General features: G+C 30.6%; 6 protein-coding genes across 6 annotated transcripts; 4 read left to right on the forward strand and 2 right to left on the reverse strand.

Moving 5' to 3' along the window:
- Positions 1-466: 466 nt before the first annotated feature.
- On the forward strand, positions 467-1,042 carry BN7_1892 (uncharacterized protein; the record flags this gene model as incomplete). Its single annotated transcript, XM_011277587.1, has 1 exon — positions 467-1,042. One exon carries the CDS (start codon positions 467-469, stop codon positions 1,040-1,042), a length of 576 nt encoding a protein of 191 aa, XP_011275889.1.
- A 356-nt stretch (positions 1,043-1,398) lies between these two features.
- BN7_1893 (uncharacterized protein) lies at positions 1,399-2,346 on the forward strand (the record flags this gene model as incomplete). The annotated part of the gene is made up of 1 exon (XM_011277588.1): positions 1,399-2,346. The coding sequence occupies one exon, from the start codon at positions 1,399-1,401 to the stop codon at positions 2,344-2,346; it is 948 nt and encodes a 315-aa protein (XP_011275890.1).
- An 824-nt stretch (positions 2,347-3,170) lies between these two features.
- BN7_1894 (Translation initiation factor IF-2) lies at positions 3,171-4,043 on the forward strand (the record flags this gene model as incomplete). The annotated part of the gene is made up of 1 exon (XM_011277589.1): positions 3,171-4,043. The coding sequence occupies one exon, from the start codon at positions 3,171-3,173 to the stop codon at positions 4,041-4,043; it is 873 nt and encodes a 290-aa protein (XP_011275891.1).
- Positions 4,044-4,505: 462 nt separating this feature from the next.
- On the forward strand, positions 4,506-5,519 carry RBK1 (putative ribokinase; the record flags this gene model as incomplete). The annotated part of the gene is made up of 1 exon (XM_011277590.1): positions 4,506-5,519. One exon carries the CDS (start codon positions 4,506-4,508, stop codon positions 5,517-5,519), a length of 1,014 nt encoding a protein of 337 aa, XP_011275892.1.
- Positions 5,520-5,622: 103 nt separating this feature from the next.
- On the reverse strand, positions 5,623-9,606 carry UBP12 (putative ubiquitin-specific protease UBP12; the record flags this gene model as incomplete). Its single annotated transcript, XM_011277591.1, has 1 exon — positions 5,623-9,606. The coding sequence occupies one exon, from the start codon at positions 9,604-9,606 to the stop codon at positions 5,623-5,625; it is 3,984 nt and encodes a 1,327-aa protein (XP_011275893.1).
- A 634-nt stretch (positions 9,607-10,240) lies between these two features.
- BN7_1897 (uncharacterized protein) lies at positions 10,241-12,937 on the reverse strand (the record flags this gene model as incomplete). The annotated part of the gene is made up of 1 exon (XM_011277592.1): positions 10,241-12,937. The coding sequence occupies one exon, from the start codon at positions 12,935-12,937 to the stop codon at positions 10,241-10,243; it is 2,697 nt and encodes an 898-aa protein (XP_011275894.1).
- Positions 12,938-15,120: the final 2,183 nt, after the last annotated feature.

Here is a 15,120-nt window from a genome sequence, read left to right on the forward strand (position 1 = left end):
GGATCCTTTGTCTCTTTGATCTCTTTGATTTCTTGTTGACATTAGTTTGATCAAGTATTACCTACTAATATAATTTTTTTCTATGCGTCGCGACAGGTCGCGAATTTCAGGAAACTCACCCGGCCCTCAAATTGGTATATAGACAATTTGTGTGGAGCAAGTGATAATAATGAGAAGTTTCTTCAGTGAAGTTCAAGATGATAGTACAACTATGTCTTAATGGCAAGGTATCAACTAGCTAAGGGTATTAGCGGTATAGCTTACAAGAATCCCAGCTAAAATTTCCATTGTATCAAAGAATGTTTCCAGGTGAAGACAAGCAGTATTATAAGATGAATTTGAAATTTGTATAAATTGTATAAAAGCTCTCAAATTGTATAAATATCAAAAAAGTTCTCAAATTTCAGTTCTCTTCTCATCAACTAACTCATGGTATACTCTATTCAATCAAGAAACAACCGTTATAATGAGCGCAGGTGGTCCAGCTGATCAAGGTATCGAGTTACGTGATTTAGGTCGTCTTGAAGCTCAAGAAGGTCACAATCATATTCAAAATAATGAGCGAAATCGTCAAAAGGAGGCTTTTGAGGCAAAATTCAATAAGATTATTTCGGTCATTGTTTGGACAGGACTGATCATAAGTTGGTGCTGGGAATTTATTAGATCATATAATACAACAGACAGGTCAAGGTACTGTAACTACACTACCAAGTTATTACAGGGTATATATAGTGGTGATTTAACACCAACACCAAGAAAATATACCGCTGATGTTGCAAAGGAAAAGCTAACTGAGTCTATAAAATGCCTTGGAGAAATAGAAATGATGATATGTGGAAATAATAAATCCATTTTTGATCTTCTTACAGAGAATCCTTTTCCACCACTACCAATCATGTTATACTTTTCTTGTTTGCCCTTTGTTATAATGTCAATACTTGTTGACATGGATTCTCTTAAAATGGAACCCCACCAAAAGGACTTGATGAAGTTGATAATTTTCATATTAATCGCTTTAGGTTTTGTTTTATTCCTTCTTTAAATGACAATCTTTGAAAGTTTATTTAAGTTTATTTTACGATGATAACTAGCTTATAAAAATGAAATAAATATACTTCAAGTACCCAGTAGAAGGTGAAGATGTATAATTTTCAACACTCAAATAAGATTCCAGTTGATATTATAAACGCTATTAAAATGATGCTGTAGCTAACTTCTCAGTTCGAAGCGATTAATACGATTCGATTCTTCTCAGTATTGTAAATCAATCATAATACTCTCATGATTAAACACCTCAGAACTGACCAGCTATAAATATATTATTCTTGGTTCTCTGCGCTATTTGTTTGTAACAGCTCTTACGGTATGATAACATTACAATATTTTAATACTTAGATTATGTTTTCAAAGCTTAGATACCTGTTGATTAATAGAAAGTTAGACACCTCTAAAATGAATGATAATTTAGTAGCAGAGACAAAAGGATATCATGCAATTTTAAATTTGACATATGAAGATTTAATTGGAACGTTATGTTTGGAGTCGGCAAATATCAAAGAAAGTGAATTAGCAGCTAACATATATCAATGTCATCAATCAGATCGGTTTATTGCTGCTCTACTTGACCCAAGAACTTCATTTGAATACAAAAAAAATGCAATTTTCCAAATTGTGGAACCTAAAAATGTGGAATATATTAGATTTGCTGTTAAGTTAAAATTGAAAAGTCATCCCACAAAAGCATTAAATAAGGAAGATATCAAGAATATCAAAGCCTTTCTTGATTGGTATGGAGCAGGAAATTACTTGTACATATTTATGAGACCAGACTTGAGTATAGCAAATGTTTTAACTTATTTGAATCAAGTTGGTTCTTTAAAGCCTGATAAATATATTGATGATAATGTTTGCAAACTCAACAGTGAAAGACTTCCAAGGATTTTGATTATGGCTAGAAGTCCCGAACTCTTAAAATGTTTTCATAAACTTTTAAATTTTTACTCAAACTCATTAGACTCAAGTTATTGTTCACGACATAAATTGCTTGGTGAAGTTATACAGAAACAAAGCTCAAATTATGTTAGCATTGAAGGAACAATACCTCATCGAAATTGTGTTTATTTCTTCTTACCACAGAAGGGAAATCGTGAAGCATGTATCAATGATGAGCTTTTAAAGAGCTACTCATATGCATTCGAAAGTGTGAACTTTGAAAACCCTTCATCATATGATGGTCTGACATATTCGATATATGATATGGAATGTGTAAATGATCAGGTAAACATCAGAAGCAGTGATGACTTGTATGAAAAGGAACCTTTGCCAAAATATTCAGACATTGAATGAAAGGTAATTAGCCTAAATTATGGAAGTGTCTATTAATCGACGACTTCGTATATACAATTATCTATATTCAATACTGATATTATGCAACAATTTTAGCTCGAAAAATGTTTGGAGATTGGTAATAGTTAATATTTAGTACTTATGTACGCTTGTACGTTATCTTTGGCATGCATGACATCGATAGAACCCTATGTAATATTTAAGTTAATTCGATCATGGGGCTGGGACGGCAATGTTGTTCAATTTAATTGCAGTTTAAATAGAGACTATTACAATTTACATGAGTTTAATATATTTGATAAATATTAAATAGTCATAAGTTATAACGTTCAAGTATTTTGGTACCAATGTTAGTTTCCAGGTGAACAGGAGAATGTTTATTGTTGAAATCACCAATGTTGTCCTTACCGGCTAACGGCTGGTTGGTGAACTCTTAGAGCCGAGAGTTGACGTTCGCGACTTGTCGCGATCATCATCATGAAACTCACGATACTCACCCGGCCATAAAACTGACATATAGACAATTGATTTGTATGGAGCTGTGTGATAATAATGAGAAGTTCCTTCAATGAAGTTCAAGATGATCATACAGTTATCTCTTAATGGGGAGGTACAATTAGCTAAGGGTATTAGTGGTATCTTTTACAAGAATCTCAGCTAAAAGTTTCCATTGTATCAACGAATACGTTTTCAGCGGTAACGACAAATATTATAAGATGAAGAATTTGAATTTTATATAAATATCAAAAAAGATCCAAATTTCAATCTTGATCTCAGCGGCTAACTGATGGTATACTATATTCAATCAAGAAACAAGCGCCATAATGAATGCAGGTGGACCAGCTGATCAAGTTATAGAATTACGTGTATTAGGTGGTCTTGAACCTCAAGATGGTCACAATCATACTCTTCAATTACAACAAGATCTAAATCATATTCATCGTTTACAGCAAGATTTGAATCGTGTTCAAAATCATGTTAGAAATCAAATTCAAAATCATCAGCAAAATCAAACTCAAAATCATCAGCAAAATCATGTTCAGAATCATCAGCAAAATCATGTTCAGAATCATCAGCAATATCATCAGCAAAATCATGTTCAAAATTATCAACAACAAAATCATCATCAGCAACAGAATCATATTGAACAACAAGAAAGTTTTTTTGTGAAGGTTTGTGTTGGTATTATTTTAGCTATTGCGTCAATAGGTCTGATAACTAGCTGGTTCTGGAAACTAGCTAGATCATTAAATGCAGAAAAAATCAAAAGGTCAACATACTGTAACAACATTAGCACCGTATTACAACATGTATTACAACATGTGAGTAAAGATGCTCTTGAAAAATTATCAAATGGTGATGCCGGTGATCTTGCAAAAGACATGTTAGAGTCTATAACACAGCTTGAAGAAATAGAAACGATGATGTGTGGAGATAACTTATACAACAATGATTTTGATGTGGAACCATATTTTACAACTATTGATGATCTATTCACTAAACTTAATTTTCAAGTGCAAGATAAATCACGGTATGACAAGCTACCAATCCTCTTATACTTTTGCTTTATTTCCATTATTATAACACCATTAGCTTATGACATGAGACATCGTGATATGGATCCCGAAAAATACCTCATGATGCAAAATACAATCATCCTATTAATCGGTCTAGGATTTATTTTATTCTCTTTTTGATTAAACCAATCTTTGGATCTCTAGTTAACTATGATAATTAGCCTTAAAAGAATTAAATTAATACATGATATGAATTTCAAGCGATTGATCTTTAGCTAATAGTATTGATCTGTAGTTTCGCCAGCTGTAAGTGCCACTAGCTGGAGATAAACGCTGAGTCTTATAAGTTATATACGATGTAATGTAATTGATAACGGATCACCAATTAACCATGTTTATTATGGAAAAGTGAAAAGGTTCAAGAAATGAAAAGTATTTAAACAAGTATATAGCTTTGACGGCACGCGGCCGCGAAAGATACGAGACTCACCCGGTCTTCTGGCAATCCTCGTACGTAAATTGAAACCAAGTACAATGTGCTATTATTGCAGTTTATTATTGAACAGTGGGGCTTAAAATTACTCATATAAGTGAAAGAATTTTCCATTTAAACACTTTTGTCTGATTATTTGTTCAACAAAGATGGTTCAATTGACCGTGGTGGGCTCTTTAAACTACGATTTAGTTTCCTATACAGATAGAATCCCAGCTGGTGGTGAGACTTACGCTGGTCAAAGCTTTGAGACACATACCGGTGGTAAAGGTTTAAATCAAACAATTTCATTAGCAAAATTATCACCTCATGTATCAGATTCAAATTTAAAAGTTCGTATAATTGGGAAAGTTGGTCAAGATGCTTTTGGTAAAGAATTAATTGAAGAATTGACCAAGGAAGGTGTTGATGTGTCAAATGTAGAAGCTATTGAAGGTGAAAGATCTGGGGTAGCTGTCATTATTGTTGAAAAAAATTCTGGTGAAAATAGAATATTAATTACTGCTGGTGCTAATGGTAAAGCTCATTATTCAAATGATGAATTAGTTCAATTGTTTCCAAAAGATTTTGGTAAGGAAGTTGTTGTTTTCCAAAATGAAATTCCTGGTACTTTAGATACAATTAAATGGCTAAAGGAAAATAGACCACAAGCTGAAGTTGTTTACAATCCATCTCCTTATAATTCTCAAAGCTCAGAAATCATTGATAAAGTTGATATATTAGTTGTTAATGAAGGTGAAGCTTTAGATATTGCAAAAGATATTTTACCTATAGATGAATTTAAAAATTTTGAACAAGAAATTGAATCCAATGAAATCAATGGATTTTTAAAATTAGCAACTCAATTGAAAACTAAAATTGATCAATCAAACTCAAACGTTGTTGTTATCACACTTGGCTCAAAAGGTTCTATATTTACATCACCAAGAAAAACTGATGATTCTACAAGTAAATTTGTTGAATCTGTAAAAGTTTCAAATGTTGTTGATACTACTGCTGCTGGTGATACTTTCCTTGGTGGATTAGTAACTCAAGTTTCTTTAGGTCAAAGTATTGAAAATGCTGTTAAATTTGCTACAAAAGCTTCTTCTTTAACTATTCAACATAATGGTGCTTCAGAAACTATTCCAACTTTTGAAAAAGTTATTGAAAGTTTTAAATAAGAAAATACGTCAATAGCTACGTTATAATGAATGTAAAATAATTATAAAATAAAGTTCCAAAAGAATTCGTTTTTTCATTAATCATAAGTTATATTTATTTTTTTTATGTACCAGGTCTTGGTGAATTCACACTTGAACCTATAACTGATGTGGGAACATTCAGTGATGTACTATATTCTGACATTGGATCATCTGAAATAACAGAATTTGGTGAACCTATAGCTGATGTATCAATATCTGATTGAACATAATTATCATTCAGTAAAGATCTTTTACCACGACCAAGTACTCTTTGTTTACGACGTGTAGCTGATTCATCATCTTCAATATCTGATCCAACATGAATACTGGATACCTCTTCTTCTTCAGATGATGTAACATCTTCTAAATCTTGTTCTTGTTCATGTTCCTGCTCATGTTCTTCTTCATCTTCATCTTCATCTGAGCTACTATCTCTATTATCTTCATAAAACTCTTGACGTAATCTCAGTTCATCTCTTTCATATTCTTCATATTCTTCTCTACCTTTTTCAATTGCTTCTGATAATTGAGCACTACCCAAATTGTTAGATGAACGTCTTCTATAAAATAAAAGATATGCTTCAGCAGAAATCAAATCTTCAACAGATGTTGGTGAGACATGAGAATCGTTATAATTATACCATTGATTATCAACAAAATTTTTAACTTTGGAAGTATAATGACCACCTGAAATACCACCCCAATGATTATCAACAGCAAATAAATCATAAATTGTTTCTTCATTTGAATTAACTGGACTTGAAATATATGGTGAAACATCGAAACCTTCAATTGGGAAATTAACAACTTTTGAAATCTTATCACTAAAGCTTCTTTGACTTGTAAATCTTTTCAAATGAATTGTTAAAATATCTGGTGTTGACCAAATTGAGATTTGTTTAGATGCTTGACGATGTTCTTTACAATCAGAACAATACCATAAATCTTCTTCACCTAAAACTTCTGGTTTGGAAAAAGTTTTCAAGCAACTATCCAAGCTTATACTTTCATTTTTAGTATCAATTCTTCTCTTTTTAGCAACTTCAACTTCCTCATTACTTATAGCTTCAAGATTTTCCCATAAATTTGTACCACCTTCACATTCATCATCTAAACCTGAAAAAAATGTATCATAAGAATCTGAAGTCCATTCACAAACAAGTGCGGTACGACCATGTTTAATTAGTGATTCATCAGATGATGACCTTGTTGATGCTGATGATTCAGTAACAGCCTGAACTGAACCTAATGTTTCTGAAATTGGCACAAGATTTCCATCTTCTTCTGATGAGTTTTTAGTATCAAACAAAGGTGACAATCCTGGTTCACTGTTATCATCATTATTACCCGAGGCAATATCCAATGCCATATCAACTTCTGGTGTGGTTTCCTCATCATCGTTTGAAGATATTTGATTTATTTCACCATTTTTTGAAGCTTCAGGAATATTAGCCTCTATAAAACCCAAATTCGAAGATGAAGAATCAACCTTGGTTCCATTGGAGCTTGAAATTGGTGTATCAATTGATATATCACTATTTGTTGAGTTATCAATATCTAATTTATGTCCATATGTGTAATATGATCTTTTTGGTTCAGGAACAAAATCCAAAAGATCTGGTAAATTTGTAAAATCATTATTTAGGTTTGGTGCGTAGATAACGTCTTGATTTTCTGATGTAGTTAAGCTTGAATTGTTTCCAAGTGAATGGATTGTTCTTCTTTGTCTTATTTTCACTTTTGATGCATCATGAACTTTGACTTTAAAAGCATAATCACCTGAAATTTCTGGATTAGCTAACGAAACATCACTTTGATAACCTTCATCTTCATTATTAGATTGCTCTGACGCTGCAGATCCAGATGATTGGGATAATAATGGGAAATCATGAATTGTGAAAGACTTATTATTTTGATTTTCACGAACTTTTGTAAAATATTTATAACTACTCAATTGTTCATATCTTTCTTCCAACTTTCTTCTAATAGTACCAAATGATTTGGTTTCTTCTGGTTTCAATGTGATAAAAAATGGATATGCAAAACAAGATGGAATATTAGAATTTGAAGCGGTTTTGGTATTAACAACAGGAACGATTAAATCATCTTTTTCATGTGGTATCTCATAAAAAATGATACAATCATTTTCACTAAACAACTCAGACACCGGAAGGTATCCTGATTTAGAAACAGGATCTTCAAAATTCATGTAAAATTGACCATTAAAGATATCCATAGCAGCCAAATAATTCACATTTAAGGACAGTTTTTCAGCAACATATTGTTTCAACTTATTATATGATGCACCTTTTGGTAGTTCAACTTCAAATGATTTCATGGGCCCTTTATCTAAAAACAGTAATATTTTAAAACTCCAAAATGTTTCTGTTGGTAAAGGTAAAGTTAAATCACTAAATGGATCAAATGTGATTGAGACTTTTGAACAATCCGGACAGACTAGTGTAGATTTATATAAACCCACAAACAAATCAATAATCACCGAATCATTTCGAAGTTTATGCTGGACCCAACTTTGTTCTGCTAATGTTTGTACCTCTTCGATAGTAGCATTTTTAGAATTCAATTCTGGTTTTTCAGTTGCTGGCTTGTTGATAATTCTATTCAAATCTTCATGTAAACCATCTAATAAATATGCAAAGAATTCTTGAGAATCTTGTTGTAGATAACCATGAAACATTGAATTATAACGACCTATAATGTTTTTGAAATCTCTTGGCGCAATAGCAGAATTTCTAAAAGATTTTTTATCAAATAATAGATGTATCAATCTCCCGAAAGATTTTGCAATATCACCATTGAAACCTAAAGGATTATCAGGATTCAATTCATTTTCAAAACAGTCAAATAGAAAATATTGAGTCAATTCTGGAATGTGCACAAGACATTGTAAAGCAGAATTCATATAACAAGAATTACCCAAATTCGTTAAACCTATACATCCATTTGATGGAGTTGCTGGAAAATGGATATTAAAATCTGAAGGCCAATAACTTTTAGTTCCTGGACTTGTAATTTTCTTTTCAATAACTAAATGTGCGTTTCTTAGTTGTGTTGATTTCAAAAGAGTTTGATGATGTTCTTTCTTGATCAATACTCTTTGTGCAAGATTTTCAAATTTACTCAGTGGAATTTCATAATTCTTGAGATTATCACCAGAGACAACCCATACTTTATACTTAACATCACGAGGATCCGAAAGTTGATGATATGCTGGGTTTACATGTTGATTTAATAACTCAATACATTTTTGTACGAGGTCATAACAAGAATTCAATACCGATAGTGTAAAGCTTGGAATTGGTGTATGACTTAAATTTAAACTGAAACTATGACCTGTTGAGTTGGTTTGTGTATCAACAACTAAATGATGTAATTGGAAATATGGTTTTGAAAATTCTGGCATTAATTGATTTCCAACCTCAATTGCATATGTCACAACTGGTTTTGAACCTTCAGCCAATGAATACCAACTTACAAGTGTATCAAAAATTTCTACCGAGATGGCAATATATGGATAACTTTGTGGATCAGCAAATATACCATTTTTATCAATTATATGAGATGTATTAATTGGACTTAATTGTTTTAAGGCATCTTGTTGATCTTTAAATTCATTATTTTGAAACGCTTCAAACCAAGTTTCATTAATAGCTCTTAATTCAGATCCTTCAGTTAAATCACTTTGTTTTTGTAATAAACCTGTTATGATACTTCTTTGTTCTTCAATTGATGGTAATTGACTATTAACACCATTAACATCATCATCAACTTTCTCCTGTTGATCTTGGACCTCTACCGCGCCATCATTATGATCATTATCCACATCATCATCTAAATTGAGACCTTCATGATTGTTATTGTTGCTATTAGTGGCACTTGCAGCACCATGCTCAACATCAAATGGGTTCACCTCGGACTCTTTAGGCGTCATTATATCCTCCAGCTTATAATCTTGAATCTCACCCACAGCGGCACCTTCAAAATGTTGTTCCTGTTCAATATGTCCATAATTCTCACTATTCAACGATGATTTTTCCAAAGTCATGTTGTGTTTTAAACCTTTTCCCAAAATATGATGATTAACAATAAACAATAAATACAAATGGATTAAAGTGGAATACCGAATTTTTTTCAAAATAAATTTCCTAATCAGGTTTTATCACAGCGCTCCACGAATCAAAGGTGTCTTTTGCACAGCAGCGGGTTCAAATGATCCTGAAGCAGCTTATAGACAGCCTTTATGACTTGATCAAAGTTGATTGTGTTTGTTTTTTCTTTATTTGTCCTTTGTTTCGACCTCTTTTGACCGCCAACGAATTTAGCTTTTTTTTTGTCGCGAATTTAGGCAAAACCCGGGGTAAAATGACAGTCATATAGAGATTTTTCAAATAATTTCAAATAGTTTTTGAATATTACAATTGATTAATATCATAAAACAATCATCTAATTAAAACTTTTGAAGTAGTATACAGAAACATGACATAAAGAAACACAAAACATGAAAATGTTTCCTGAGAAAAGAAATGCATAAAATGACAACATCATATAGTAAATGTATGTGTGTGTGTGATGAAAAGAAAATCAATGAAATATTATAACAATGAAATGCAATTTAATAAAAAAATGAGTTTGTGATATAAATTAATATATCAATGTTTGTTAATGCAATGAATTTTGATCTAGGCAATTGATTTCATAATACCATACCCAATAGTAATAACACATAAATAAGCAATCAAACTTGCTGGAACACCTCTTGTAATAAAAGTATTCACATTTAAATATCTATTACCCAATTCATCAGTCATAGAAATAGCAGTAACATTAGGGAACCCTGATGATGCAAGACCCATACCACTTGATGCTAATAATGCAATACCAAAGATTAAAACAACAGCTGCATTATCACCAGGTAATTGATCACCAATTTGTTGAACTAATGGAATAATAATAATTGCAGAAACTGTATGAGAAACAAATGTTGCAATTACTAAAATTAAAATACCAAAAATTATCAAGATAACATATAAATCAAAATTCATAACTTTTTTTTGTAATGCAGTAGCAATTGTTGCTAATAAACCTGATGATGAAACTGCTTTACCTAAAGCTAATGAACCCATAGCTAAGATAACAATACTCCATGGGAAATTATTAATATCAGCAGTTGATAATAAACCTGTACCAAAGAATAAAACAATTGGAATAATGGCAACTTCACCAGATTCCCCGAAAGTTGATTCTAATTTAGTTAAAACACACCATAACAAGATAGTACCAATTGTAACTAAGATAATAAACCATTGTTTTATAGTGAATTGTTCTTTAATTGGTTTATATTTCATAACTTTTGTTTTAGAAATATCAAATGTAAAAATTAATAAAACCCAAGTTAAAATCATTGAAATTATAGAAACTGGTAATGCAACACCTAACCATTGACCCCAACCAATACCATAACTTGATAAATAAGTCATTGCAACAATATTTTGTGGTGAAGAAATTGGTGATGCCATCCCTGCAATATTTGAAGCTAAAGCAACACCCAAGATTAAAGCTTTTGCAAAAGGGTTATCAACAGGTAATGTTCTCAAGACACCTTGAATTAAAGAATAACATAAAACTGGTGTAGCAACATTAGAAATCCACATTGATAAAAATAATGCAACACCCATTATGGATAACAAGATGTTTCTTGGTTTTGTACCTGAAAATGCCAATATATAAGAAGCTAAAACTTTTGCAATATTATATTTTGATAAAGCAGCAGCTAATGTAAACCCACCTAATAGCACCATAATTGTAGAAGACCACATTTGACTTAAAATATATTTAGAAGCTGTAGCAGCATGCATAATTTCTTTAGTATCTTCATCTTTAATAACTCTAAATAAGACACATAATAATGGACACAAGATAGCAGTAACGAATAATGGAATAGCTTCAGTAGCCCATAATAACGCAACACAAGCTAATAAAGCCATACAACGATGTTGAGCACCATCATTAAAAGTCTTAACACCTAATAACACACCAGTAACTGCGATAATAATTGCTAATTTATAAGTTCTTGAAGTATTTAAAAATTTTGGTATTTTAAAATTTTCCCATGTAGTAAATTTTAAATTTATAGGACCGCATGGTAATGGCCATGAATAATAATCTAATTTATATAATTCATCATTACCTGTTGTTGTTGCATCAGTTGCTGTTCCCTTTAGACCATTAGTTTTGGATTCAATACCAATCATATCTTTCCATACTGTATTTCTTTCCCAAACAATATGTTCTCTTAGATAAGATTTTAATTCTTGTTTAACAGCTTCAATGTTATTTAATCTATGAGTTAATGAAGCATAAACTTCGATTAATGTATTGATCTTATTATCTAAATTTTGTAATGTATTATAAGTGAATGTATAAGTATTTGTGAAAAATTCATTAGTATCAAACATTGATGGTTTTAAATTTGTATTTAAAGATTTATCAAATTTTTTGGTAATCTTGTTGAACCCCATTTTATTTAATTCAACAAATGATTTTAATTGAGTTAAATCAATATATAATTGTGTTGTTCTTTTCTTTAAAGTGATTGATTTTTGTGATTTTAAATTAAAATCTTCATCACTTAATAATGCACTATTTTCTGAACCAGAACCTTCATCTTCATCTTCATCATCATCATCTAATGGAGCTTTAGTTATAGATTTGGAACTTGTTTCAACTTGATGTTTTGGATCTTTTGAATCTTGATCAATTTCAAGATTAAAAGAATTAGCAGCATTAATAACAGCTTGATTTATTGATGATTTATGAGATAGTATTGATCTATCATCACTAAAAGTATGATTATTATGATTTGTAGAGATATGGATTTTATTATGTTCTAAATCATTAATTAAATTATGATATTCTTTATTGAATTCAGCTTCTTTTAATTTATAAAAATCATCAATTTTTAATAATTCAATTTGTAATTTATCCAAGAAAATTTTAACAGGATCAAAATTTTTAACATCTTTAATTGAAGTACCAATTGAACTTTCTAAATCATCTAATTCAAAAGTATCAGAACTAAAAGAATCTCTTCTTTTTTTTTCAGATTTATTATTATTAAAATTAAATGCATTTTTGAAAAATTTCTTACTTGAATCTAATTTACCATTTGAAGTTGATGTAGATCCTTCAACATTTGTAGGTGATTCATCTAATTGATCACTTGATCCAGTGGTACCCGAATTTTTATTTGAACCATCACTGTTGTTTAATTGTTGAGCTTGTAAACCATATACCAATTTCTTCAAATTTGAATAGTTGATATATTTGTCCTGCCATTCAGGAACAGAATTATATTTCAAAGAGAGTGAAAATTTCATGATTTTAGCAAGTAATACTTATAAGCAAATGAATAAAATCTCTTTGAATATGTTGATAGCTTTTCTGAAAACCGTTGAAGAACTTGTAACGTAAGAACGGCTAAACTTTTAAATCAGGAACTCTCTTTATATTTAAATATAAATTGATTGAGAGAAAATGGATGTATAAAAGTTGCAAAAATTTAGTGAACCTTGAGATATGCAAGTTGGATGTTTGCAGAACCAAAATTTGAGCACGAACGTGAGATATGAGTGGGTAAAACACTGTGCAGTGAGTGGTGAAATGAGTGTTATCTCTGAGTATCTGAAATCTCTGTTAAATATGACTTTTAATTATTATGTGTCAAGCGCGTGGGTATAAAACAATACCTCTATAACCAAGAAAACTATTGATTAAGCTTTTGACACTAAAGTTTAAAACGGTTTAATACCTTTTGTAGTATAAGCTCACACGACACAAGAAAAGTTTTTCCAATACTTCTTAGCAGCTTTTTCAAATGGGAAACTTGTCACACGAGTTCTTTTCAAAGTAAGATAATTTTGAATTTCTGTTTGAAAGTCTTGGAATATTTTATTAAATTGGCTACACGTGCTGGTTGGGGACACTGAGAAAAGCAGTACAGCCAAGGAAGCCTAAGAGACAGTCAGTGCTTAGGTAAGCGATGAGGTAATACTTGTGATCAGGTGACGCATCAGGTGATTTTTTATTTTTATTTTGTTTATTATTTGTTTATTATTTGATTTGTTTTGTTTCATTTGTGTTTGTGTTGTTTACTATGGGAAAGTAATGGGCGGCTAATTCAAATACATATAGGAGATGGTTATCACAGGGCGGTAAAGGAATCATAGGAGTCACTGGCTATCAAGGCGGCTGTTTCATTTGCTAATCCACTGCTATTCATTATGAACCTTATGAATGATGCTCAATTACAAGCTTTTAAAATAACTCAAATCAAAAATCCTACTGAAATCAATGAAAGAGTTGATTTACTAGCCAAATTCTGGGATGGTCCTCATGATATTACTGATAAGTTGAATGGTTCTGAACTAAACAAGAAGTTATTACATTTCCAAATCATCAATTATTATAGACAAGCTATTATTTCTTCAACTTCTAAAAATGTTGGTAATTGGAACAAATTGGTTATTGATGACATTTCAAGTTGTTTCCATGGGTTTGATTGGTTTAATTTTGCAATGTCTTTCCAAGCTTTATTTTTTGAACCTTCATTGGAATATATTGATTGGTTTGAATTAATTAAAATAACATTTCCAGATAATTCTGATGTGGATCAAGCTATTAGAAAAGTTAAGTATTCAATTTTTAATTATTTGAAAGAATATACACCACCTGTAACTATTAATGATACAATGTCAATAATGAATGATTTTGTTATTATTAATCCTCAAAGATTTGATCCAAATGAAATTTCTCATATATGTACACTTGGTACCAATATTGTTCAATCAAAATCACAAACATTGTTAACAAATTATCAAGTTTTAGGATTTTGGAATCAACTATTAGATACAACTGAAGAAGAAGCTGATATGAAAAGAGATATCCAGCTAAAATCCTTAATTATTGAAGAAATAACAGAAATTATAGAATCAAAAGAACATGTTCATAATAAAATTGTTAAATTAGTTATAGATTCTCTTGCTCATCAAAATCATATCAAGATTTATTACAAATTCAAATCTTTATCAAAAACAATAGTTGATATTGTTAATAGTACCATATGTCCCGAAGATCCATTAACATTAACATCTGAAGTACATTATTTAAACCCTAAAAATGAAGAATCACTACATTGGTTTGAATCATCAAATAATGTTGATGATGATATAACTATTAGTAATGGGAATGAATCTTTTGTTGTTAAAATTAAAAATACACCTTTACTTAAAGAATTATTTTATAGATTATATGATAATCCAGATCCAAAACGTCAATTAATTGAAAATAAAGTCATACTTTCTTATATTAAAGAATTAGTTGCATCTTTAATTCATAAATCTTCAAATTTTGGTGTTATTACAAATTATTATTATTCAGTTTTCATTAGATTTAAAAATGTTGATAAAGTTGAAACAATTCCTAATCCAACTTTAGCTGATAAAACTGAATCATCAACTAATCATATATTTCCAATTAAAATTTTAGGTAACACCATTAACGA

Source organism: Wickerhamomyces ciferrii, contig 00040 (genome assembly GCF_000313485.1).
Source record: "Wickerhamomyces ciferrii WGS project CAIF00000000 data, strain NRRL Y-1031 F-60-10, contig 00040, whole genome shotgun sequence".
Lineage (NCBI taxonomy): Eukaryota > Fungi > Ascomycota > Saccharomycetes > Phaffomycetales > Wickerhamomycetaceae > Hansenula > Hansenula ciferrii.